Raw genomic sequence first — 27,019 nt, 5'->3', positions numbered from 1 at the left:
ATTAATTTCATATAAAATCTCTGCTATGAACTATATAGAAGTTTTTATATAAAATTTATATTTTATTAATTTTATATAAAATCTGAACAAACATTTTCATATAAAATTTATAACAGTTATTTTATGATGTAGCTTTTATAAAGCCAAATCTTGATCTTATATAGTTTTTGGCCGGGTCTATTTGGCAAGCCGCTCGCCGAACAGGCATCTTTTTTTGTCCTGTTTGGAGAGCCGCTTGCCAAACAGCACTAAAAAGCCACCCTGTTCGGCCAGCCGGGCTTGCCAGACAGGTAAAAAATCTACCCTGTTTGGCGAGCTGGAGACTTTACTTTAATATTAATGAGTTCGGCTCTCCATTCAGGACAAGAAAAAATCGCTGTTTGGTAAGCCGGGCTTGCCAAGTAGTCACTTCCATAGTTTTTATCAAGTATAGATTAATTTATACTTGTTTTTATAAAGCATTTGTGTGAAATTTATGTAAAATCAATCTTGTATACATTTTATGTAAGAAAATTTTGCCAGTAAAGACCCAAGTCAAATCTAAAGTAACTTGTATCAGTTGAAGCTGACGAATGATGCTAAATCGCCGATTACACTTTTTAATCTCTTGGAGAAACATATGATCCTTAGGGAATCTGAAAAAACATGTTTTGTGAAAGTGATGAATTTTCATATAACGAGGTTTTCACTCCCAATGCTTTTCACTCAAAAGCTATCCCACGCACGGACCTTTAAATGACTTTAGATATGAAACAGGTAGTTTCCAAGGAAGACTCGGGGAAAGCCAGATAATATGCGTTACTACCCCAAAATTACGACATATATAGGCCATGCTAGGCCTTTTTTCGAAATTTAAATGTCGTAATCTGTTTTGTGATTTTTGTTTTTTTGTTTACAGCTTGGTTTTCTTTTTACTTCATTCTTGAAGTCTATTTATCCGTATTTTACAAATAGTTTAACGAAAAATTACACATAATGACAGTAGAAGTAGGATTTGACTGCACTATTTTGTTCACATCGCTGCGCCCAGACTTCCCTGGGAGCAGAGCCCCGAATTACGAGGGCGCCGATTTAACCGATGCCAAGAGGGTAATTTTTGTTTTTAATCCAGCGTGCTGTTCGATATTGCTGCTAATATTGGTGTATCGGTTTTTATTCGGATCAGAAGATATACCTACAAAATATGTCGGATTTAGTAAAATTTTGCGAAGGACTAGATCCCTCCAATAAAATGCCCCTCGACGTCATGAGGTTAGCAAAGGACGCAACCAAGACGTTAGTGGGTGGTAAAAGGTAGCCTATTATATAATCATCATTATTTTCGGTTCTTCTAATGAGCTGTTTCTCTTTATTCAGAAAGGAAAATCTGTTCGTTTTAACCACGGTCCATCCCCATGGTTAAGGCAACACGAAGGATCTATTCAGAGAATGGTACTTAAAGATGACAAATTTGCCAACAATCTGAAAGCCGAAATGGACGTCTATATATCTGTTGTTGGCATTAACGGGGTAAGACAATGATTACGGCCAAACTGTTGTTGGTGTTTATGCGGAGTTCTTAGCGCGCGGCTCTGCACGATATCTTAATCTTGTCATTATTAATCTTCTGGCGTTTGGTTCAGTTTCTTTAATTTCCATTAGAGCTAACAATCTAACGATCTACTACTTGTGCAAGCGTGCGTTCCAGGGACTTGTACATTAATATGCTCCGTTTACAAATGATACAAATGATAATTACAACCCTACAAATTCACTATATATACATAAGGATATATTTGTCTACAGCTGTTCAAGGGGGACTATAGGCAGAAGCAGCGGTGTTAAATTGGCCATCTTTGGATGACTATTATATGCACTGATGGCACTGGGTCATGTTCGATTCACCACTAAATATATTCATTGTACAAGCGTGAATAGTCTTGCCGTATATGCCTGGCGCGAGTGGACAGAATTTAGAATTATTCCACGGCATAAATGGGAATTGTGGTGCATCATATATCAACCAATCAAAACCTCGGATCTCGTGAATTGTGCCGCGGCATAAATAAGAATTGTGGAGGACGGAAGTGCTATTTATGCCACACCATATATAAAACGATTGCCAATTTCTGATTGGTATAATTATGCCACACCACAATTCAGATTGATTTTATGGCATAATTTTGAATTCTGTCCACTTGCGCCAGCCATAGCCGTACTGTGAAATGGGAGATAATCCGTTATTAGCGGCATTGTGTAACTTTATCTTGCCTACCTATAGCAGCTGCCTGTAGTGGTCCTTAAAAAGAGTGAATACTGACCAACTGGACGGAAATTGCTGTTACCTTTCAGGTGGGCCTGTCGAGTGCTGTTTTACAGAAAAAATTTAGGCTGCTGAGTGGTGGAGGTGTGGCCTTAAGGAGACGATGTGAACGCGAATTGTGTGAAGGTCATTGCATATGTTCGCCACAAAATGCTCGATGTGGAAGGTCAATGAACAATTGCCCAAGTAAATCACCAGGTTAGATTTGCAGACCTTTTCCATTATCCATTCGTAATTGGCGCTTGTAGAAAACAACTTAACCCTGAAGATATTTGGTGATTATTTCAACTTTAAATGGCAGACAAAGGAAGTTAGTTTTTCTAAGTTCATCAAGTTTCAAAATGCCATGGTTAAGCTGAAACAGTGTGGGTTTATTGAGGCGAAGTAATTTCTTCTTATCCATTCAAGCTGAAAGACAAATATGATACTAGTACATGTATAATGTCAATAACAGATTGAAGTATGTCTATGTTCAAGCCCCTTCACAATTCTGGTCGGACGAAAATAGGGCTATTAAGATAGAATCGCCAGATATCCGGTTAAAATAGTTAACATTAGCTTAAATTATTGTTTTAGATGGACTCAAACTAGCCGTTTACGACATCATCGATATACGGGAAAATGTATCGCCATTGGACTCCGATTACAGTCCTTCGACCTGCATGCTGGCAGCAGAGTGGCGGGTCGACCCTACGTCCACGGTCAAACCCATCGGGTATGTTGTTTTAAATAAGCTCATACATACATTCAAGTATGGATTGAAGAAGAATGTTCCACTAGTTATTTGTTGGATTGATTAGCACTTACATGTAGTTCTAATTCTGAATGTAGGAGGTTTTTTTGTAATAAAAAGCAAGCCATTTCTCAGCATGATTTATTTTCGTCAAGGGTTTTCGCTCACAGTGTTTAAACTGAAGATATTAAAATGTCTGCTGGGCAATTGCCCGCGAGGCACATCCTGCCGAATCTTAGCCCAGTATCTCTAGCATTAAACGAATAGAAATATCAAAACTTAAAGGACACTTTACATTTTCAGTTATGACTATGCTGTTGGTTTCACATCAGAAGACGAGCCAACTGGTTTAACGTCGAAGGATAACATCATCTGGCGTTATGTGGGCCTCAGTCTCAGAGCAATAGACACTAGAGCATGGCACAGTAAGTGAAGCAGAATTCAATCGTATTCCAAATGGATTCATTCAACAAGAGGCTAAAGGGCCTGGCACTCAGCTGAAATACATGGGTACAATGTACAAAACATGGAAAGTACCCGGTAGGTCTCTTTCAACCTCAATTTTGTTAACAGATTGATATGCCTATATCACGTATATGTTACAAAGAATGACAAAACGTGCCACTTATTGGTGAAATTTAAGAGCTTGAGCCCTATGACCTTGAAGAGTAGGTCAAATTGAAAACGTGGGTGATATGTAATGGAGACTTATTAGATACACCAACCATTTAGTAACTCATTGCACAGTAAGTGTAGTAGAATTCAATCGTAACAACGAAAAATGTGGTTTTAAATGCTTTTTGACAGCTTCCAAGTTTTGCACCAACCCAAGTGGTTATGGATGCTTATTCTAAAACACCCGAGTGATAATATTTCATTTTCATAATGGATAATGTATATATCCTCTATTTCACCACAGAGGTTTGGGTGAGACAACCCAAACCGCTTGTGGAAACAATTCAAAAGGCATTTTAAACCACATTATTCGATATTTAATTTGAGATGTTTTAGAATAGAAATTGATACCTCACTGTCGGTATTGATTGCCTCACCCAAACCGCTCGGGTGGAGCTAAAATATTTACTTTGCTTTATACCTTGCTACATTTTAGCTCCACCCTCGCGGTTTGGGTGAGACAACCAATACCTCCGGTGAGGTATCAATTCCTAAAACCATAACCGCTCAATTCAAAACGAGGCTTCGTTTACGCGTAGTAGTGCATTTATACTGTATAAAGTGCGGTTCTAAATCCAGGTATTTTAGAATGATGTACAATGTACATAGAAGGTCATGCCATGCTGGGGCCAAGTTCTATTTAAACAGCATCTTTACTTTATCATTCCGATGGTAGCATCCTAGACGGATCTTAGTAATGCATTATCCAACATACGTAGGCCTTTTGGCATGCGGTTATCAAATCGAATGGGCAAGCCCATTAAAGAAAAAAGTACTTGACATGCTAAGTATTCCATGTTTGGTTAAAGGGTATTTTCTCCTTCAATTTCACTTTCTGGGAGGTTATACTACAGTGTAACTGGGCTATAAAGAATAAATTGTATTTCATTTATTCAGATAACTACCTGCTTGAAACTAGTAAGTACAGTGTCTTTGTTAGAGCATGGACCAACCGGACGGAGAATAAGATATTCAAGTCAAATGGAGTATGGCCAGTCTTTCGACCCCCAAGCCTGTCGAAGAAAATGGCGGCCACGGTAAGTCATTCTTTGATGATAGAATTCTACTTTATTTCTGTATTTACCGAGTTTTCTCTTCAAGTACTGTGCATTTCGCCTTAAATGTCCATTTTTATAATCTGTTCTCATTAACTTACTCAGCAAGCTAGAGACATAAGAATTGTAGGTCATGCCAACTCAAACGCATGCTCAGAATGCAAGCGGGTTATCCGATAATGTTTTGGGAAAATACGTTATTTTATGTAATATTTCGCTTTTTTAATTGACGGAATGAGTCAATTTTTACATCCTTCTGTCGGCCCGTTAGTAAGGCTAACCAATACACATATGTCTTCCAGAAAGATAGATATGAAAAGGTTATTTACGTTCCCAGTCATTTTGAACAAAACGTGGAGTTTTATTTATACCTGGAGTTTAAATTGTAGTGGTGTCTCTTCGCCGAAAGGAACAACCTTTTTTTTCCACCTTGAGAAAAAGCTATATATAGAATATCCAGATTTAGTGTGGGACCGAAGTTCGGCCGCCGCTTTACACCAAGCTGTCAAACTTAGAATCTGAGGAAAGATGGTGTGACTATGTATAAGGTAGTACGTTAATTTGTAAAAAATAAACTCTAGATCAATGACAATATATTCATGATTATATCAGAAGCCTTTTATAAGAAGCATAAATACTCAATTTCAGGTAAAGGACTGTCAGATCGGTGATCAAAAGAAAGGCACAGCCCAAGCCAAGGATGTTGATTTCTACAGCAGTAACGATAGATTCTGTGTCTCTTGGAAGAATGCCTTTCAGGACAGAAGCGATAACTTTTTTGACAAATATTACGTATCTCTTGGCACTTATCCTAGTGGTGAGTTGGCGAACTAATAGCAGCTCGCCCGGCAATAAAATTGGATGAACTATGTCCTAGGTTATTTTGCATAGCTTATCGTCTCAGATGTACTTATGGGCTCAGTTCACAATTAAATCTGCTAAAGGGTATGTGTAAATTCTGAATACATACATTTTCTTGATTTAAAACAAATTCAATGCAGGGATTTTCATCAAACTCTGCTGAAGTGTATTCCTATATCACAGCTGTTTGCTTTCACCGAAACTATGAAAGTGAAGAGGCTCTCGGTCTTCCCGTTAAAAAGCGGTGTCTATGATGATAGAGATTGGTTGTGTGTCTCTTGGAAGAATGCCTTTCAAACGATATCATCAGAAAGTCTGCCTTTTTGACAAATATTACGCATCTATAGCATATATCCAACTGGTGAATTAACATACTCAGAATGGGATATCGTATGTCCCTGGGGTGTTTTGCAATCCAGTGTCAGAAGTACTTGTGGTTTTTTCAGCAAATTACCTTTGGCAGAGATTAGAATTAAGGGGCCATATCGCGATTTCGATTAGCAGTACAGAGGAAACTCTCTAGTTAGGTGTATTCCATTTTTAGTAAAAAAATTATTTTTTTGATTGTTGGTTTTCTCCTGTATCTGAATTACCAAGCCATGAACATTCTCTTTTTCAAGGTGAAGATGTTCTTGGGTTCCAGCAACAATCCGCCAGCTCGTCACATGCTGAATTTACCAGGTCGAAGATCATCCCGGGAAAGAGATACTACAACAATGTTAGGGCTTGCAACAAGGCCGGTCTCTGCAGTGAGCGGTATTCTGACGGAGTTATCGCAGATGTGCATCCACCTGTGGGCGGCATAGTCTCTGATGGACTTGGTAAGGTGTATTGGATGCATTTACGATGATTTTGCGTGTCTAACTATGTTTGCGTAACCGTTAACTAAATGTTGCAGACTATATTGATCTCAAATGCAAAGTTGTACAAAATGCGACTGAGCTACATGTATTTATTTCATGAGCAGCTTTTTGAATGATTCTCATCCCCCATGAAATAAAATGTATGTTGAAAATGTTAAAGTTTCACACCACAGAATCTCTCACTGTGAAACACACATAACGATAAATTTGCTATGTTTTCCATCACAACAAGGGTCATATTGGGCTGACTGTCTATTTCTGTAGAGGAAGTAGAGAAGGAGACATCAACTTAGACATCAAGCATGCACCGGTGTGAAAGAATATTTGAAAGGCGGGGAGATAAACCAGGTCTGTAATGCGAATCAAATAATATACATTGCAGGGCTGCACGATGAGGAGTACCATAACCGAACTAACCTTGTAGCAGCCCATTGGAAGGATTTTGTAGATCTTGGCTCCGGCATTTCCCACTACTGGTGGTGCGCGGGTAAAACACCAGCGGCTAATGATTGCGATGTGATGGGCTGGATGAATGTTGGACTCAAGACCCGGGCAAGCCGGCTCGTTAAGTCCGCTTTAACACCAGGTATAATGCCATTGCTCATGTTGTTCGTGATGACATTTTGGAATGTTATCTTCTTTGGAACTTCTGATGTAACCTCTGCTTTTGTTTATGTTAGAATCAGTTCCCTCTCCTGAGCACCGGGAAATATTTGCCAGATACAGGCTCTGAGACATCTCTTATTCCCGTTATCTCCTATTCCGAGTAACTCGATCGTGCGACTAGGAAAATAGCGCTTTGCTTTACACCATGCTTCAAAGACACGATAAAGTTCTTATTAAACGTATCCATTCGGATCTGGGGATCTTGGGCAAAACGATAGTTGAAGTTTCAAATCAAGGTACAATGCGATAGGCTGCAATAAGAGAAAATATTTTATTTTCCATGCTTGCTTTACGATCTTTTACGTCGTCCCGACGCCTTGCCAGATCATTCCATATAGCTTCAGTAATACTACAATATTAAGATATGCCATAGACGAGTCATTTTTTGTAAGAAAACTATCGAGGGGTCGGAATCAATAGAGAGTTTTCGCGAAACTCCCGAAACGCCAAAGCGAACGCCTATCCTGTTTTTTTACATTCTGATCACGATGTCGAACAATGGGACATGCATTCGCGTTGGCCAATATGGAATAGGCGAAAAAGGATTAGGCGAGAAAGGAATTAGGCGAAAATGGAAATTAGGCAAAAGGGAATTAGGCTAATGTGGATTAGGCGAAAAAGGAATTAGGCGAAAAAGGAATTAGGCGAAAGTGGAATTGGCGAATGTGGATTAGGTGAAAACGGTTTAGGTGAAAAAGGTTTAGGCGAATGTGGTTTGGGCGAATGTGCAAGACACCGAGATTAGAGTGTCACTGCTACGCGCAACTCGCTCGTACGTTGCGCGTCAATGACGCGAAGCAGGATGGATGTCCTTTTTTTTATTTGGACAGTATGATTAATTGTGTTTCTGCATTCCTCACTCTGTTGATAGAACACATGGAACTTGTTGTTCTTTCAGGTGGTAAGGTCTACAACAAGGTGTATGCAGTGGATGGTGTAGGACATCGATCGGGTGTTGTTGTGTCTAATGGCGTCATGTTAGACACGACACCACCGACCATTCTTACCAAGCTCAGATTTGGCGACAACATTGTCACCAACCCCTCCTTCGAGGCTGGTCCCGGCATCAAAATGGCAGCTGCCACATCGTTGAACAAACCGATTAACTTTACGACACCCACTGGATGGATGAACAAGAACAGGGGGAAAAGCGCCATGATAACTGTTGATGACGCACCGCTTGCAAAGCATGGCCGCCATTTTCTTTTTCTCTATGGATCTCTTTACCAAACGCTGCAAGAGTTGGTTATCGGAGAAAAGTACATTTTAGTGTTTTACACCAGTCATATTCAGCCATCACATTCGCCAGGTCCAACCAAAGGTCAGGTCAGCTTACCTGATGGAAATGTGTACGTCTTCAGCCAGACAAATAGGACCCACCGCCATGACGTTATTGGCAATACTCATCAGACATCATGGAATAAACAAGTCTTCTATTTCTACGCTAAGTCTCCATCCGGTGACGTCGTGATATCATCCAATGACACCAAAAACGGATTTGCGATTGATGACGTCAGTGTACAAAAAATCCAAGATGGCGCTGCCCCATCGACAGACGAATACATTAAGAAGGATTTTAAGACTCCGATGCTATTTACTGTCGAAGAGGATATTCTAACAGTTGCCTGGGATTTCGAAGACAAAGAAAGTCCGATTGTTGAGTATAAGCTGGCACTCGGTGAGTTGATAGATGCATTCTCTCATCCAGTCTGGACATGGATATTCGCCTGTGTCATGTTTGTAGGCCTAAATAAATATTTTCAGATTTCGAAAAGCTTTTAAGCAATTCTCAGCAACATTTGTTGTCACTCGACACACTCGTCATGGTTTCTAGCTGTCCTTAACACCGCATGTTCACTTATGGCAATCACGAATGCCGATGTAGCAGTTTTAAATGACCCATCCCACCAAGAAAAAGTATTCTTCTCTAATACTTCGACGGATTAAGGTATGGTTATATGGAGCCCCGAGAGCTTCAATACATCAGAATATTAAAGGTGCATAACAGGGGGAGTCGTTCCCAAGGCATTTTTTAAGGAGGCCCTCATGATCAAGGGAGCTCTTTGTGTATCCAGCGCTGGTAAGGAGCCAGTGAATTAGGTTCAAATGATATGATAGGCTGTGGTTATCATTAGCATCAGCATTTAGTAGATCATTAGATCTCAACATTCCTCTGCTTCTGCGGTCAATTCTGTGACCTTGTCATCTCACGAGGTCTGAAAGTAATCATATAATATCTGCGTTTTCCTTTCTTTTAGGTACACGAAAGGGCGACGCACGACTATATGGTTACGAGACTGTTGGCCAAAACAAGTTTGCCAAGATTTACGTGAAGCTGGTCCATGACACTAGTGTCTATGTCACGGTTATAGCCAGGAATGCTGCAGGTCTCCGGAGGATTCTCCTCTCGGATGCAATCAAGGCCGACAAGACCCCACCTGTCTTCGAGTACCTATGGGATGGAGATGAAGGTGATCAAAAACTGTACAAGTTGACGATCATGTAACAGAGTGTTGTGCAGCATGCTTTGCGAACTTGTCACATTCCCTATGTTCTTTTGTATACTGATAGGTGCCAAATAAATTTGCGGTGAATTAAAATAGTGTCTAAAAACGTGCACACTGAATATAGATTCTTTTGATAGGAAATAATGATTACAATTATCTCGAACACAAACACTTATGGTGTCAATGAATTAGTGGTTACAGCACACACACAAACGCATTTAAGATACTCTGAGTACATATATGTCATTGAAACAATGTTTGAACTTAGTGAGGAAATTGTGAGTGAATTAATTGTGAGTGAATTTCCTTATTTTATATCCTTAGATGGAGATGCGTTTTTCCAAGATTCCTCGACAGTCAAAGCCCAGTGGAGTGTGAGTGATCCGGAGTCCGGCATTCAATACTGTCAGTATGCAATAGGTGAGGAAATGCAATGAATAATTAAATAATTGCCCATCCAGGGTAGCTAGATGACTAAAGCCAACGATCGAAGTTGGCTTTTCATGTTATTTGATAACCGTAAAGGTCTAGAGTCAAGGTCTTGGTCCAACTACTCAATGGAAATCTGCTCATATACTTTATTTGGAAACTTCGCAAAGTGTCCGGAACGACATTATACCATGATTCACCTGTGTAATTTATTTGAATTTAAGACATAAAGGTTAAGGTGAATCGGCCCAAAATGAAAATCTGCTGATAACCAAACTACATGTAACAAGTAGCCTGAGAAGAAAAGCTATATGTATACTTTCAAAATATGTAACGATCTCTAAGGTTATGGTTAAAGAGCTCTTATGGAACCTTCAGAAACTATTGACATCGCCACGATGTTAATTTTTTTGTTATTTCTATAACACGTTTAAATATCTACCAATAGCAAGAAGATTTAGTCCACCCAACTGCCAAACAACATGATGCATGTAATGACATAGGTTGTCTGCCCTTCTTATGTCCAAATGACATAACTTTAAAACTGCATTGACCTTGAAATTTCGATGTCTACTTTTAAGTCAAATTTAGTTTTAATCATCACCCTGTAGATATGTCGCGCCAGCAGCAACATTTATTTTGTTCTTTTATAAATACATTGATATGTACGTTCTTTATTGTAAACAAGGCTCAACCCCAGGTGCGCTTGATATCACACCGTTTACCTCGGTTGAAAATGATGATCGGAAAATATCCCATGCTTTAAATCAGTCGTCGATGCCTGGACGAATCTACACTACAGTCCGATGTCACAACTTTGCTGGTGGTACTACAACAATGACAACAAATGGAGTTGGTTTTGTGCAGTCCAAGCCGAGCAGTACGAACGCCTGGGTTCGAATTTCGACCGGTTCTGAAACAGTCTACCCCAACCATTGGAGCGCTGTTAAAACATTCCAGAGCCAAACTGAAGAAATGTTTCTCCATTGGGATGGATTTAGTGACCCCAATGGAATAAGGTCTTATGAGGTGGGTCATGTTTTCGGTATCAGCTATGGACATAAAATCACACAACACAACAAATCTCCTGATGGTGTACTTCCACAGCCAGAAACATTCAACACAAATAAGTACATAGTGTACACCATGTATGACAACTCTTGTTTTAGCTTGTGATAGAAGGCACGATTTTAAACAGGTTGAGGAAGATTGTCCGCCTGTAAATGAAGAAAATCCCATTATATGAGCTTGATGACATTTTCGGATGGTTACATAAGATAGAAGGTGCGATTTTCATCATCAAGCATATAAAGTGACCAAGGCATATTGATTGCCTTTAGAGACACCCTGAAGTTGAATTCTTGAAACGAATGTGACTATGTCCAATGTCTCCATATTCAACTTCACAGTAAGTAAACATGTTCGCCCCAGCTTATCAGTATCACCGCATTCCTCGTCTAGCATTGAACAACGGTTGACATGTCCTCCCGCTGTATCACTAGCCTCTGCTGAGTTTTGCATTGGAAAAAATAATTTATCGTAGTATCAAAATGAAAGGAGTTCCTTCTGGTAATCGTGAATCAAGTGCATCCTCTGGTCACCTGTTTTTAAAAGACGAAATAAACGTTCGACGTCAGATACTGCATCACTACTATAATGGACGTAGAGCTGAAATAGTTTGTCACACATCTCCTCCGTCAGTTCAGATCGGATGACCTCGAAACTTTTCCTGAAAGTCGTGGTTGATATGGAGATTGTCCTCGCCGGGTTAAATGGGTAAACTTTGCAGCGATCTCGGAGAAATAGCATTTGTTCTTTCTATATATGGGCATACTCATTAACATAAGGGGCCATTTCAGCAGGTCTGATTTGCATATGGGGCCATCTGTTATATCAAAAGTGTGGGATTATACAAACATAAGCCGGGAAAGTATTGGGGCCACTATATGTTTAAAGCATTCATCCATCTCCGCAATTTTCCCCCTTTATTTTGGTCGTACTCTTTCACCTTACGTTGTTAATCGCTCTTAATTTTTCGAAGTACCGTATGGGAATTCATCACGTGATACACGTCACATAATAACAAAACCGCCTCACCCGACCCAAGCACTGGGCGCAAAGTAGCGCACAGTTCCCTATATGAATACCCAGGGCAAATATAAAATACGATATAAAATCCCGATTAACATTTCTTTACTGCAATAAAAACAGGCTAGCCACTGCAGATTAACAAGCAAGTGAGTGTTCCGGAACGAGTGGAGTCCGTGCGGAGGGTGTCGAAAAACCCTAGGCGAACTACTTCCTCCGTCTGATGCTGCCACCCACTATGCTCGCGGCATTCGTTGTACTAAGTTCGTAACTTCACGCCATTGCCTCTTCACCATTCGCGAAATAGTTCGTCAAAATGGAGTGGAGTTTGATTTTTCCGGTCACCACCCCTCAGACCAATTAACCCATATCACCGAGATTGTCCCAATCATCAAAATCAAGACAACATCACAACCCCCAGACATATCATTTCATTTCACCCAAATTGCCCCAACCCCATAGTAAGCCAACACCCTAAAACAACCCGCGCCATGGGTATTATGCTTAAGGAATTAATACCGAGCTGGCGGTCATTGGTTGTATAATCAAGACCGCTCGGGTAGACCGAAAATGCAGTCCAAAACCCGAGGCGCTTCGCCGAGGGTTTTGGACGTAATTTGAGGTCTACCCGAGCGGTCTTGATTATACAACCAATGACCGACAGCGAGGTATTAATTTCTATTCTAAAAGGTTTCAAAATTAAACAAATTAAATACGATTTGAAAGGTATATATGTTCCGTTTTCGTCAAAGAATGATCCAGCCTGGTGTCCGGAACTCCGCCATATTGTTGCTTGTGAAGATGACGTCACGCAGCAAGGGAATTCCCAGTCTGCTAGCTCGATTTCTACCATTTCCTCGTCTTTGACCTCTTCTGAATCCTGACTGACGACCTCGAAAGAGTCCTCGGGTATCCTCCCTACTTCACAAATCCCAATATCGGGGAATACTTCAAAATCTCGTGTTCTTGACATTGTTTTGTGGGGCTGAGTCGTTGCTTCTTGGTGAAAATAATTCGTCTGCTAAAATTCAGAATTTTATACCTACCCAGGCGGTCATTGGTTACGATACCAAGACCGCTCCGATCAAAACGAGGCGTAATGTATTTTGTATTAGAAACAATGATATACTGTGACCAAGGCCTTTTAGAATAGTATGTATAAACAGTTCAAGAAAATGTAGACTCCAGGTGTGTTCGCTCTTTGCACAAAAATCTGAACATTTCGTGTTCAAATAATTTCGATCAAAATGTATGATGATAGCTACGGTGTAAAATGTATGCACCTTATTATATTTATTTAGACTCAATATTAAGGCGTTTTTGAATGTGATCGCTGTACCATTTTTCCCTCGGACAATGTGAGTGTCCAAGGAGAAATGAGATGCCGATTCGTCAGGGTGGTGCTGAATAGTGCTGAAGTGCATCAGTGGTCAGTCAAACCTTGCAATCTTCTTATCATATTGACAGGTGAATATCCGTAACGTTGGGAAGACTGGCCCAATTTGGGATAAGTGGATTGACGTCCCCAGTACTATGACCTACATGAGGGCATACAACCTCGGCCTGAAGAATGGTGGGACATATAAGGTTGCCGTACGCGCTGTGAATGTTGTTGATAAGAGGTCCGAGGAAGTTGGCACAAAGGTCATGGTCACGAGTGACCCTCCAAAAGTTAATAACGGTAGGTAGGTGGTGGTCAACACGTTGGACATTTTTTAGACAAATGCAACTTGTTTTAATACATATGTATTTACTTGCAAGACTCTTAGTTAAGGTACATGCATATTGATATTTCGTCACTGCAATCGAAGGATTGTTGATCATTGGCAGAAAGAAATTTTGGCATGGGTGGGTTTTGTATATAAACGTATGGCAAAACACATAGTTAAGTTTTTATTAAAGACCGATTGAGTTTGATACACATGTTGGCCTTCTTCAGATCCATTTAACATGTTTAACTCAATAGATGGTGGGCATAATTTCGTTTTCATTATGTTTTTAAAACGTCATTACACCATGGGGAAAATCTCTTGGTTATGCTAGTATGTCCTTGGTCACGCACATTTAGCAGACCCACATTCCTTTAATGAACAACATAGGTGTCATGTTTCGCCGAGTATTACTTTTATTTATTGTTAATAGAAAGCAGTGAAAAAATTAACCAATATTGTCTGCATTTTAGGAAAGGTACCAGAGTTGCTGTGGAGCGACCGAGGCAAGTCTTTCACTATGGACTGGCGGAGCGTGTTCCCACAGGAAGCTGTTTTTTCCTTCGTAGTCTGCTTTGGAACGGTCCGTGGAGGTGCAGACATCAAGAAATGGCAAGAGACGACATCGACCAACATGACATTTAGGTTAGAACCAGACCTCCAGACGATAAGCACATTCTACACTGCCATCACAGCAGTTAATTCGGCAGGGCTGTACACAGTATTTGTACACACCATTCAAAAGAGCGAAATAAAACAAAAACCTTAATCCAATTTGATTTGATTTATAATTGCACCTAAAATACGAATAGACCATTTCTAGGACATTTTTTGCAAATTCCGTAAGTTTTATTTTCACTGTTAGGAAAAGAAATGAAATAACATATTAAATGATTTACAGCTCTATGTCAGTTCTTGCCCTTGATTCTCATCTGTTTTGGCAATGATAAGGGCACGGTTATTGGAATATTATCTGAGGAGATAAAACTCGGCGCGTGTGCATTTGGCCAGCGGAGATGCAGTTAAATCGCCGAGTCTCTGCATGGCCGGGGTCGTTCTTACTTGCACCAGATTACCTTATCTGCAAGAACATCTGGTACAATATTCCCCTTGTGTATAACTGGCGAATTATTTATGTAATCAAGGTAACGTTTTTTTCATAGCGTTCTGGCCAAAGGTACTCAGACAGTTGAACACAGGAATGTGACCAGATCACATTAGCCAAACCAATGCTCTTTCACACTGTTAGCTATATTAAGCCGGTCAACTTGGACAGGGCTGTGTAAGTTTACTATTTGTGATCACACTATTGGAGTCTGATGACACGAGATCAGCCATTCAGTACCTTTGGCCAGATCTATCGGGAAAACCCCACTTTAATTGGCGTGTAAGACGCTCTTTTATTACACTGTATCTTAAAGGCCAGAAGCCCCACGCTCAGATTTACCCGGGTATGGCAATTATCTCAAGGTGTGACGTAGCACAGCAGGCCAGTCCCACTTGTCCTAGTTCTCTGTGCTATGAATACATTACACCTATTACTCACTGAAATAACCTCAGTGTAAGAGATCATGTGACTGACTCATCTGTCAGTTGACTATCCAAATATGGCAGACTCCTCCCTCATCTGTCCATCAACCTGATGTACTAACGGTCATTACAGATAAAAATGTTTTAATATCTCATCAACTATACCAAAGGGAGGGCTGTATTTTGACAGACATGCAGATTAGATATTCATGAGTTTGGTAGACAAGTCTGAAGGAACACTTTGGACTGGTGCCAGAGATATCTGTGAGATTGTTGGAGAAAGTGTCGGAGGTTTGAATGCCCCGGTTATTGGTCACGTGACTGGATGTCAGCCATTAGGAGCTCCTTTTATAGCGGCTTCTGGCCTTTAAATTAATACAAGATAAGCTGTAGTGTTAGAAATTCAATAAACAACGTAAGTGGTATCAGTATTCAAGTTACCTTCTCTGGTAAAGTAGGCGCTTCTTGAAAACAAAATAGAGAAAAGTAGAAAAAGCTTCTTTATATCTATAGCTTGCATTATATCAAGAATTGGTTATAAAGACGACATGTGGAAGCAATATACAGCAATTCGTCTAGTTTAAGGTTCCGAATTCTGACTATTGAGTTGTTTAAGTCTTCCTTTATTATTAGATTATGTAATAATGTAAATTTAGGCTACGGCATTTTACAATGTGTGCTTGTGCACGCTCGGTAGATGGCAATATGGAGGCAATATAGAGAAGTACATGTAGTGCGTACTTTTTGATGCGCGTCAAGGTAATGTGGGCAAAGTTTTCGTGAGAGGCTTCAAAGTTTGTTCACGTACGCAGGGCCCCCTCACGATGTTTTTGTGGTGATCTGTCTGTGTCTAACCCCCAGAGGAAAATTGAGATGATCACTAAGATATGAACGAGTGTATGTATCGCACTATGCATCCCGGTACCTATGTGTCCCGGTACCTATGTTTCCCCATATTAAAGGGGTACCTATGTGTCCCGGTATCCATGTGTCCCGGTACCTATGTGTCCCGGTACCTATGTTTCCCAGTACCTATGTGTCCCGGGCAGTAGAAATGCGATTTTAGGATCAGGCCGATAGTCATGATAAAGTCATGATAGTCGGCTTCATAAGTAATGTCACTGGCCTTTTTGGTTACTTGAATAAAAACGATGGTTTTTCCTCAATCTAATTTTGGACCCAACACAATTTCAAGGTAGGTCTGAGAGATTTGGAAGACAAGTGAATTTGGTTTTGTTCCTTGAGGCCCTTTGATTTTTTGGGGTCAGGGCTGGGGCACTTAACTTATGACGGCGACTATCACGACTATATCCTTTTGATACCCCTTCGTCCTTACAAAGAGCCGGAACATATCGACAACCACTGGTGCCGAGGATGTCATGACAATAGGCCTAGTCCTAGCTAAAATCACGTTTCTTGTACTGACCGGGACACATAGGTACCGGGAAACATAGGTACCGGGACACATAGGTACTGGGACATATAGGTACCGGGACACATAGGTACCGGGACATATAGGTACCGGGACACATAGGTATGACCCTCAGTAAAAGTTAAATTCATCAGGTACAGTGGGAAAAGTTGTTCCAATCTGATACATGTATATGCACTCTTCCTAAATCTATCATCAGAACCTTCCCTAAGCCGTCCTGAGTGATCTAGGCGAGGGAAATGGTTACATTATGGAGCTGTAGTTCATTTTCAGTGAATGCATTAGGCACATGCACTAGTTCTCTATTGTGATTAAATAGAGCGTGTATATCAAGTTAAATGATCATGTTGAGTGATTCAATAATAATGTTGTGCCTGAAATATGTGTCTCTTTGTTATTGATCCTTTAGTTGCACTTGACAACCGTCTCACTTGTCATTTTAAGGAAATTGCCACACCCCATTGAAATTGGCTGTGCCCGTGTTCTCAATTAATTCGTTCAATAAGGTGTCAATATCTAATCCTTAGACCCAGTGACTGATTGTGGCAACCTTACTTTGTATTATCACCACTTGCTGCCAAATCTCTCAGACACCCAAACGTGCGGCCGTGACACAGGAAAGACCTGCAAAAATGATACAAAATATCCAAGAATAGAATAAAACGTCCTGCGGCCGAAACGTTCTCGTTCTGTTGATGGTAATGACCACACCCGGTGTGAGTAGTGGGACAGTGTCACACGACAACAACAAATTTATCAACATAGGCGGATTCGGTGGCAGATTCAGAAGCAAATAATTATTTCCTGTTCTATGGTATAGTACTCTACGTGGATTCGCTGGGAGAGATATCTAGATGATAACTTGAGCATATATGTTTTAACATAAAACTTATTAAAATAGATTCATATCGGTGCAGCTGCATTGAATGGGTTGAGAATGCATTGTTTTGGCAGCCCTATGCCTAAAATAGGTTACAAATTGTGCCTATTTCTACAAGTATGTGTCCAAGTTGTGAAGATTATTGCATGTGCTGTGTTGTTTAGCATATACATACACCAGCTGAGAATGGTAGGTGATAAAGCTTGGAACCAGTGAAACCTTGAAACCAGTGATAAACCTTGGAATCAGTCCTAAAAATGCATAAAAACATGAAATAATGCCATTTGAACCTAAGGTGGTTACGAATCAATATTTGGAGCTTATATTTACATGATCAGATCGGAATTGACGGGAGTTTAGAAATCAGTCGCATATCCGATTCAATAATCTATATTTTAGAACAACCCAGTCATACCTCGCCTCCAGTGTACATTACTGATCTCCCAAATATAGGCATGCACGTCACGACACGCCCACCACACACCCATAATATGGACCAATCAGCGCTCCGCTTACTACGCCACCACACGGGGCCTATTTGAACTACGGAGCGGTGTGATCAAACAGGGTGATACAGAGAAGATTGACTACATCATGCAGTACCGGCTGGCACTTATCCGTAGAAACATAGATGAAGGTTTATTACCGAAGGTTTTAGCCGGGTTTGGAGATGAAAAATGTGAATAAATTCCTTCGCTGTGAGCGATTTCGTACATATTCATGTACACATCGAGGGATGTAGAGATATTTTCGTGATGTAACCAGTTCTAAGCGGACATGTTGCGGAGTCCCTCGAAGCTCCTAGGGAACTAGCTAGAGTGAGGGCAGGATCAAGTGACCAAGAAAAACAAGAAGTCCGGTATTCTTTCTGAACTTTGTTGCACTTCAGGTTGTAGTTTACGTACACTCACATATCAGGTCGGGTCGTCTCTGAGGCGTTGGCTGGATGGCCACGCTAATAAGGGCAGACTAATTGGATGACATGTGATCAGCCACCTCGATTCCTATTGGATGGATATCAGGGTGTTTGCCCTTTGGACCACTGGGAGGTGGCGACCTCACTTCCAAAAAGTCATCCCTTAATCAACGTGTCCGTCATAACAATTCTAAATTAAACTTTTATATTATATATATAACAACCAGCATGAGTCTATTAGTATTTCTAATTGCCATGCTGGTTGATGGTAAAATAAATACATCAAAATTAATTTACTTCATATCACCTCATTAAACAGACACATTTTTAGTGATTCCCGTGTGCATGTTTGTCATATCTACTGAGCTTTATCAGAGCATTATATATACAAATGATTCTTCTAATAAAAACGTTTTATTTTAGTATATGGAATACAAAACAATCACAAAAGCTTACTTTTGCTTTCATCGAAGAGCAATAATTAGATATTTGCAAATGGCGGCCCGTCATGAATATAAGTTTATTTTTTAACGACAACAACTGATTTTCCAATGCATTCAATGATGACGTCATCCTCCACAAAAAGGTTGATTCTGGAACAACTGGCAAATTGCTATCAATAAAGTCAGCTGGGACGAGATTGGCAGTTGGGAGGATATAAATCGTGGAAGGAACGCGTCTGAAGGCCAGGGCCCAGTTGTTCAAAGCAAGTTTTGTCCCCAACGCTGGCGTAACTTACTTGGCGATGAGTCAAAGGGCTTAACTGAAAGAGATAACACCAAGTTAAGTAAACGCAAACGTCAGTGACAAAATTTCTTTTGAACAACCTGGTCCAGGGTCGAGTAGTGCGTGCTAAAATGACGAATAATGCGTTTTTCTACGATGTTCGATGCGAAACAAAATTTGACAAACCTTCCAATGAACAGAAGGAATAATACGCCTTGTGTAGAACGGCACAGGAAATAGAAAGCAGATGTTTTAATAGTCACCAAGATATCACAAGGCCAGTATTTTTTAGTAACCTAGCTGGGTGTGAAATGAAAGAATAATCAGAGAAATCATATGACAGTCCTTTTATCAGGCCATGCCTTATCACGTGTCTCCACTGCTCAGCAGCACATCATACATACACATTGCTATCTATTCTGTACTCTTATTCAAAATGGTCAATTCTTTGAGAATCTTTGAGCGAGTGCATTGGGAAGGCTATCTTGCAACAAATGAGGTATCGTTGACGAGATATCTACTGCAGTGCTCTATTATATTCACTTCCAGAAGACGTGTGGTGGGTTTTAGTGTTGAAAAGAAAGCGCAAACCACTTGCATAATATATTCATCACAACATGAGGATGCAACGGGTACAAAAGTAAACAAAAAGGAGCGTACATCTGGATGAAAAGAGTAGGTAGAGGTAAGTAACAAATAGTTATCATTTTATCATCGGTGCCCCTCTCGGGTATCACATCACCTTTCAAGACTCCTATAACAAAACCATTGAAGTCATGATGACCAAATATTCATGTTTTGAAGGATGATATAAGTGTAATCGTTTTGCTAGACGAGTGGGGAACAAACAAAAATGGGCAACATACAGCAGTCTTGACTCCCAATCTTGGGGTCTTATCGACGGAGGAGGGAGGATACCGACTCACTCTGCCATCACCTAATACTAATAGGTCTCCGGATTTCCGGATAGCAGCAATCACCCCAAAGACCCACGGGAACCATATACGATATTAGAGACTTTCAGCACCGTCAAATATCCTGCCCGTATAACGTATCCCTATCGATTTTGCGTTGTGTTGTTTTGACGACATGTGGTTTGACGACCGCAAAAGTTTAAAGACCTATGATTATACAACAAAACTATTATTGAGTTTAAAATAGATTACTAACTCAACATGTTGCAATACCTCGTTCATTAAAAGAATACTCCTATACATATTTTTTTGATTGTTTTGTAAGTGACAAATCAACGTCTGCTATAAAACAAAAAGCCCACGAGAGCCTTCGGAAATCATCGGTAATCATCGGCCTGTGACGTATGGTCAGGAATCTACCTGGCCGACTGCCATTGTTTCACGGCCACAATACATGCAATTATAGGCCTACATATGATACATTATTTGTGTTGTCTTTCGATTTGTGCCGTGATATTTTGGACAAAATGCCAGATCGTTGTGTTGCTGGTGGATGCAACAATGTTGCAGACAAAAGAAAAGGGATTATGATTCACCGTTTTCCCAAGGATGAACGAATTCGGGCACAGTGGGTGCGTTTTGTTGCATTTAAAAGGAAGAACTTTTCGGCAACGAAACACTCTGTGCTCTGCTCTGGCCATTTCAACAGGGATTGTTATTTTCCCAAAAGTACGCTTGTAACTGACGATAGTCAAGAAGCTGGATATCGTACAGTAAGGTAAGCTCATGATGTTGAATTGTAATTTGTATTGCATAACGATTGAGGTATTCAGATTATTGGTCTGGCTTGTTTGTCGTGGTTGACCAAGGTAAGGGCATGGTATGGACAGAGTCACCATTGTCATTGACATCGTAGGCCTACATGATGTAGGCCTAGCACACATTGAGAAGGCTGTAGAATTAGCTTCCGATTCTAGCAAAGCCAAAGGCCGATAGGCCTAATTCAATAGTTGTAGAATAAAAACTAACTAAAATTTCAAAATAGGCCTACTTAGCCAGGCCTGTGTGATGTATAGGCCTAGTCTGATATCAACAACGGTAGAGTATCCGACTTTACACTTTAGGCCTAACCCCGCTCAATCCTGAAATAGTGAAACCTTTCAGTAGAACTCAGATGAGGTACATTGTATTCATTCAGCGATACAACCTGATCATTTCCGACTGGTACCCATTGATACACCTGGGTAGAGTGAGGAAAGTAAGGCCTTACCCAATTTCTCACGCCGCAGTGGGATTTAAATCGTGGTTCATGTATTGAAATTCATGTACAATGTTATATATTTCAGTGTATGGATGAAAAGTGATGATGCTGTGCCAACAGTTTTTGATTCTGCCCAGACAAACAAAGCTTGTGGGCCTCCACCGCCACCAAACACAAAAGAACCAAATTTGGTACCTCCTCCGACTGGTTTGGCAAGGTCTGGCAGAAAATCACAGTATAGAGAACGAAAAGAGAGAATGAGTGTAAGAACCAGCTGGGAGCAATAATGCACATTTCGTGAAAAAATGGTCTTTACTTGTGTAGGGAGGCAAATTTAATGCACAGGGGCAGTAAGAGAATTTGTCATCTCAGCACTGTTGCTGTTATAGGTGCCATTTCTGAATTTGAACTTGCTTGTAGGTGCTCCAATCAATGAAGCCCAGAACTCAGGATATCACTAATTCTACAGGGTGGTTATAAAATGATTTTAATTGATGTTGTACAATTATACTTGCTAGGATATTAGTAATTTTATCTATTTTACAGATTGTTCAAACCGCAATTAAAGAGTACAACGATCTTGTCTGCATCCCTGACGACAATGATGAAATTCAGCCATCAGACCAGGAACACCAACCTGAACAAATTCAAATTGTTCTACCAGTTGCTGAGAGACTGAAGAAGCTTGTCCGCACCAAAGGTAAGTTTCTGATAGTAGGTCTAAGGATTTTATTTTACATTCTTGCCAATTGTTTATTTAAAACGGTTTATCTAAACTGTGGAACAACTAGGCTCACTAACTGGTGTTGGCTTCCACTATAGTTCCCCCATTTGCATGTGGATGGCTAAGACTTGGGTTTCAGTATCATGCCTCATATCAGATTTATGTGAATGTTATCATGGCAGTTATGTGTCATGCTCATCTTTTTTTCAGTTCAAATTGAAAGTTTTGCCCCAGTTCAATTCAGGAATGTGAGTTGCCAGGTGTCGCCAGATGCAAATAATATGGGGTGCCAGACAAAGACATACTTCAGATCAGAATCGGTGCAGTGTACGCTTATTGGTGACCAGTTCGTCCACATGCCTGCTGATCTACCAACTCAAACTGACACCAGCAGCAGTGCAGAAGCCACACCCATGCCTTTAACCCATCCTCCAGCACCAATTCCCACCACTCCACCTCCCACACCAAGTAGCCCGACTGTACCATTGTCATCAACACCAAATCCAAAGAGGAAACGAAATGAAAGTTTCACTGATGCTGATTTGGACCAGTCCTTTTCTTTCATTGACTGCCAGAAGAAGGATCCTACTTGGAACCCTAATATGTCTTTTGGAGAACAGTAAGTGGGTTAGGGTTGGCTTATACCAAAAATTCATAAGCCAACCTTATGAATTTTTGCTCACTGTAGTAGTAATGATAATTATAATAATGATATCATATAACTGGTATATATACTAGCCCTCTTCCACAGTAGTTCATACGTAAGATTTTAGTAGGGATCTTTTCCTGCCCGTTGTAAAAGACAACCTTTCAGTTTTCACTGCCCCTGAAAATGGTAATCATTGTCTATAATAAATAATATAAAAATTCCAAAATGTTCCCGCTTATTTTCCAGTGATGAATCCTACAACAGCCCCGATAATGGTGACAGTGAGTTTGTGAAGTTGTATGTTGTTTCGGAGAAGAAGCTCTTGCACCTCTTTAAGATCTGCCAGAAGTGTGGACATAGTGGAGCAGAGGCAAATGTTGCTTCAATGAATGGCACTCTTGTCACCATTTCTCAGCATTGTCTGAGTTGTGATGAAAATACAAGATGGAGTAGCCAGGAAATGATTGGGACTTATCCCTCTGGCAACATTTCTCTATCCACGGCACTTCTTTGTTCTGGCAGTATTCCCAGCAAAGCTGTCAGAATGTTAAAGTTTTGGGGTGTACAGGGCTTTACTATTCCGACATTCATCATGCATCAGCGCAAATTCCTAAACCAGGCTGTCCGCAACTGCTGGGAGGATGAATACATCCGTGTACTGTCTAAGCTTGACGATGGTGTCCAACTTTCTGGTGATGCCAGGTGCGACTCCATGGGGCACTGCGCCAAATACGGGAGCTACACTCTGCACAACACAACGGACAATGTTATAGTGTGCACAGAGCTTGTGGTGGTAAGTTGGATCATGATATTTTTGCAGAAAAAATTCCCATATCAGGACCGTTCTGTTGTGTTTTGTAGATTGACACATATTGTTTTTTTCTTTTGCAGTCGACTGAACCTGACACAAAAAAGAGTGCAGCGATGGAAGTCTTAGGACTCTCACGCGCTCTGGATTTCCTTGACGCAGCACTGCCACACCTAAAAATTGAGTTGACTACCGATGGTCACACAGGCGTAGCCAAACATGTACGGGAAGAATGGCCTGGCAAGGTAACCCACTACCTTGACATATGGCATGTGGCAAAAGGTACAGTTAAATTTCATAGACAAACTTGATCTTGAAAGGACAGGGCTACTCCATCTAATCAGACTGCTAGAATTAGTGACTGCAATTAATTTCATTGTTGTTTCAGGCATAAAGAAAAGGCTCGCGAGTTTGGCAAAAAAGACACCAGATGTGAAATGTTGGCAGAGGAGCATAATAAACCATTTGTATTGGAGTGCAGTGACTAGTAACCATGATGGTAGCCTGATAGTTGCAAAATGGTCCTCACTGGCAAACCACATTGTCAACAAGCACGATCACGAAAATGAGTTGTTTCCAAGGTGTGCTCATGGAGCAATTACCCCAAGACGCTGGCTTCATCCAGGTAAATATAATTTCAATGTCATTGCCTGGCTGTCACATGGCAATTATTTCACCTGAAGTTTGTTGTCCATTTAATTGACCAATTGACCTTTCATTGTGAAATTGTAGATTTGTTCATTTCACGAAAAACAAAGACTCTGCATTGTAACATACTTAATTACAGCTGTACTTTACCTCATTTCAGCTTCAGAAGTATATGACATACTATGTCGGCAAATTCTACAGAACAAGGTCATCTTGAAAGCTGTTTCAAGGTTGAGTTCAGATGGTCAAACATCTGGACTCGAAGGTTTCCACAGTACAGTAAACCATTTTGCACCAAAAATGTACCACTTTGGGTACCAGGGGATGAAAAGCAGGTAAGACCGGACTTTACAAACTTTCATGACTTTAGAATTGATGGTTCTAACTGACATTTTTAGGATTTATCATACATGTATATATATTGGTAGTCTTGTTTTCACTTTTTGGTACTATGCCCTTCAAAACAATGCCTTTTAAAGAAGTTATATATTATATATTTGTTTTCCTTATGTTGTAGGCTAGAAATGGCTGCAATCCACTTCAATGAAAATGGCGGGAAAAATCAGAAGAAAACTCGTGATGGAAACCTGTCCTACAACATCAGGTACCCCAAAAGCCGTGGAGGCCAGTACATTGTGGTGCCAGTTATGAACAACCCAACATATGGTGAGACCATTGTACTAATTCAAAAATTAACTTAAATTAAAGTAAAATTGTAGTCAGTCAAATGTGGTGACAGTACAGGTCAGGCTGGTTCGATTGTCCTATGGGAAAAGTGTCAAGCAGTTGCATCTAGCAAAACTGGACATTAATGGACAGTGAGGCTTATTCTGTAGACACATTTCCCAGGTGGACTAGATTTACTATTACACTGGCGCTCTATACTTTTTTCAGACATAATCATTATATGCATTCCACTTTCAGGATATGTCGATACAGTCCGAACAGAAGTTTTCCAACTTGTCAGGAGTGGGCAAACATATGAAATCAATGATGACCCCCCTTCACTTTGTTCAGGACATGCACGCCCAGCATCAAAAGACATTGCCATTGCTGAACATCGAGCACATGCACGTTTCAAGAACACACAAAACTAGATAGTGCAAATTATGATAGTGACATTCTTATTTCCTTCTTGATGACAAGCACGAGTTACATCATTTGACAGAGACTGAATCCATATTATATTAAGCAATGTTTGGAATAGACGAAACTGTTTGAAAATGCATGTACAAAGTATTGTTTGTAGTATTGTTTGAACAAATTGCCAACTAAGTGTTATGTGCTGCTGAAGCTGATGCTTAAAATAACAGATCCCTTTTATATAACACACACAGAATTCTGAACTCGCCCATTGTGGTCATTGCTTTTACTCAATGTCTATGGCATCTTGGAATCCAACAAATTGAAAATTTTCTTCAAGTCCTGGTGGAGGGAAAAAGGCTCTAATTTTGCTTACAGCACATGATGGAAGAACCACTCTTATATCTTTTCCCAAGTAGCCGTAGCACCACCGCACTAACTGTCGATATGCTATATGGCGTAAACGTCGGTGTCTTGGTCCATTGCTGTGGGCATTTTTACCATATTGTTGTCTATATTGATACCAAGCTGTTTCCAGGACGTCTTCATTAATGCATACTGAATTGAACCCTTTCTGTGCGGTGATACATGTTGGTGCGTTCTCATCTTCTGTTAACTTGGCTCGGTATTCGTTGATATCCCGACAGCAGACGCACTTCGCCCTTGTATGTTGTACCTGGCAATTGTCACAGGTGCACCTGTAAAGATATATTGATGAAATTTATTATTTACTGCCTGTACATTGTATATAATATTAAATTTTGTTTTCTTTTTCAAAGTGACTTTGTTCTGTTTTTTGTTTCAGCCCTTCCTAATTTGCAGGTGCAGGCCTCAACCTCTAACCATGTGGTAGCACTGATTCATCTTATCATCAAGGGCCTATAGGGCTATACAATAGAACTTCAATGAAGGCCACTCATGGGATTGCAACATTTTTCAGTTTAAATGAGATGTACCCTGTTTACAGGATTTAAATTGAATGAAAATATTGGCTATGGGACTGAACTAATTGACCTTAGGCCAGTAAACAAGTAGGTTACTCTCTCCTCAGAGCCTAGGCCTAGGCCGACAACATAACGATAGAAGATGGTCCTAGGCCTACTATACATGGCCTAGGCCGTAGACGGTAGAGTAAACAGATGGAGGTTGAATGGCTTTTTTTACAGAGATCGCCTTTAATGTTTAAGGGAATTTCTACTTTACCCTAGCCCATTATAGGCCTAAAGGGCTAGGATTGTGAACTTGTGGAAATAGTGTAAACTAGGATTTAGTAACTTACCAATTTTCAAGAACTGTATAATCAAGCTCTTCCACATGTTCACCAACTTCCATTGGTATTGCCATTGGTAGTGGCTGATCCCTCTCTACTACATCGTCTGGTAGGGGTTCTGGCTCATACATATAAGGAGCTATCCCAACAATTTCATCATCAGGCCTATTTAATTCCTCATCTCCATGAGATCCATTCTCATCAAATACAAAGTCAAAATCACCACTGTCGGAGTCAGAAAAGTCAAAGAAATCCGATGAAGTATCACTCGAGGCACTATTGTCTTCCAT

The 27,019-nt window shown here is 40.4% G+C and overlaps 3 protein-coding genes across 4 annotated transcripts in view; 2 read left to right on the top strand and 1 right to left on the bottom strand.

The window, feature by feature from the left end:
- Positions 1-17,224, top strand: part of LOC135497317 (uncharacterized) — a 78,675-nt gene extending 61,451 nt beyond the window's left edge. For both annotated transcript variants that reach the window (XM_064787123.1, XM_064787124.1), the window contains 14 exons: positions 1,357-1,509; positions 2,332-2,500; positions 2,879-3,017; positions 3,339-3,460; positions 4,608-4,747; positions 5,414-5,582; positions 6,247-6,447; positions 6,872-7,075; positions 8,054-8,833; positions 9,414-9,626; positions 9,987-10,082; positions 10,780-11,120; positions 13,647-13,860; positions 14,362-17,224. In XM_064787123.1, the coding sequence (XP_064643193.1) occupies positions 1,357-1,509; positions 2,332-2,500; positions 2,879-3,017; positions 3,339-3,460; positions 4,608-4,747; positions 5,414-5,582; positions 6,247-6,447; positions 6,872-7,075; positions 8,054-8,833; positions 9,414-9,626; positions 9,987-10,082; positions 10,780-11,120; positions 13,647-13,860; positions 14,362-14,657 (3,237 nt within the window). In that variant the 3' untranslated portion in view covers positions 14,658-17,224. The remainder of the gene's footprint in view (positions 1-1,356; positions 1,510-2,331; positions 2,501-2,878; positions 3,018-3,338; positions 3,461-4,607; positions 4,748-5,413; positions 5,583-6,246; positions 6,448-6,871; positions 7,076-8,053; positions 8,834-9,413; positions 9,627-9,986; positions 10,083-10,779; positions 11,121-13,646; positions 13,861-14,361) is intronic.
- Positions 17,225-21,710: 4,486 nt separating this feature from the next.
- LOC135496888 (uncharacterized) lies at positions 21,711-25,798 on the top strand. The gene is made up of 9 exons (XM_064786459.1): positions 21,711-21,810; positions 22,094-22,247; positions 22,482-22,890; positions 23,167-23,713; positions 23,812-24,010; positions 24,117-24,353; positions 24,537-24,711; positions 24,894-25,042; positions 25,301-25,798. The coding sequence occupies exons 1-9, from the start codon at positions 21,805-21,807 to the stop codon at positions 25,471-25,473; spliced, it is 2,049 nt and encodes a 682-aa protein (XP_064642529.1). The 5' UTR covers positions 21,711-21,804; the 3' UTR covers positions 25,474-25,798.
- LOC135497250 (uncharacterized) lies at positions 25,710-27,019 on the bottom strand. Its single transcript, XM_064787012.1, has 2 exons — positions 26,739-27,019; positions 25,710-26,157 (listed from the first exon to the last, which is right to left on the bottom strand). The coding sequence occupies exons 1-2, from the start codon at positions 27,017-27,019 to the stop codon at positions 25,746-25,748; spliced, it is 693 nt and encodes a 230-aa protein (XP_064643082.1). The 3' UTR covers positions 25,710-25,745.

This window comes from Lineus longissimus, chromosome 12, assembly GCF_910592395.1.
Source record: "Lineus longissimus chromosome 12, tnLinLong1.2, whole genome shotgun sequence".
Lineage (NCBI taxonomy): Eukaryota > Metazoa > Nemertea > Pilidiophora > Heteronemertea > Lineidae > Lineus > Lineus longissimus.
Note: the sequence above shows the minus strand (reverse complement) of the source record. Positions and strands in the feature narration are given on the sequence as shown.

Coding starts and splice junctions, on each gene's coding strand:
- LOC135497250 (XM_064787012.1), bottom strand. CDS start 27,019: ATGGAAGACAATAGTGCCTCGAGTGATACTTCATCGGATTTCTTTGAC. Junction 26,158..26,738: donor TATACAGTTCTTGAAAATTG/GTAAGTTACTAA, acceptor ATATCTTTACAG/GTGCACCTGTGACAATTGCC.
- LOC135496888 (XM_064786459.1), top strand. Junction 22,248..22,481: donor GAAGCTTGTCCGCACCAAAG/GTAAGTTTCTGA, acceptor TCTTTTTTTCAG/TTCAAATTGAAAGTTTTGCC. Junction 24,011..24,116: donor CATATGGCATGTGGCAAAAG/GTACAGTTAAAT, acceptor TTGTTGTTTCAG/GCATAAAGAAAAGGCTCGCG.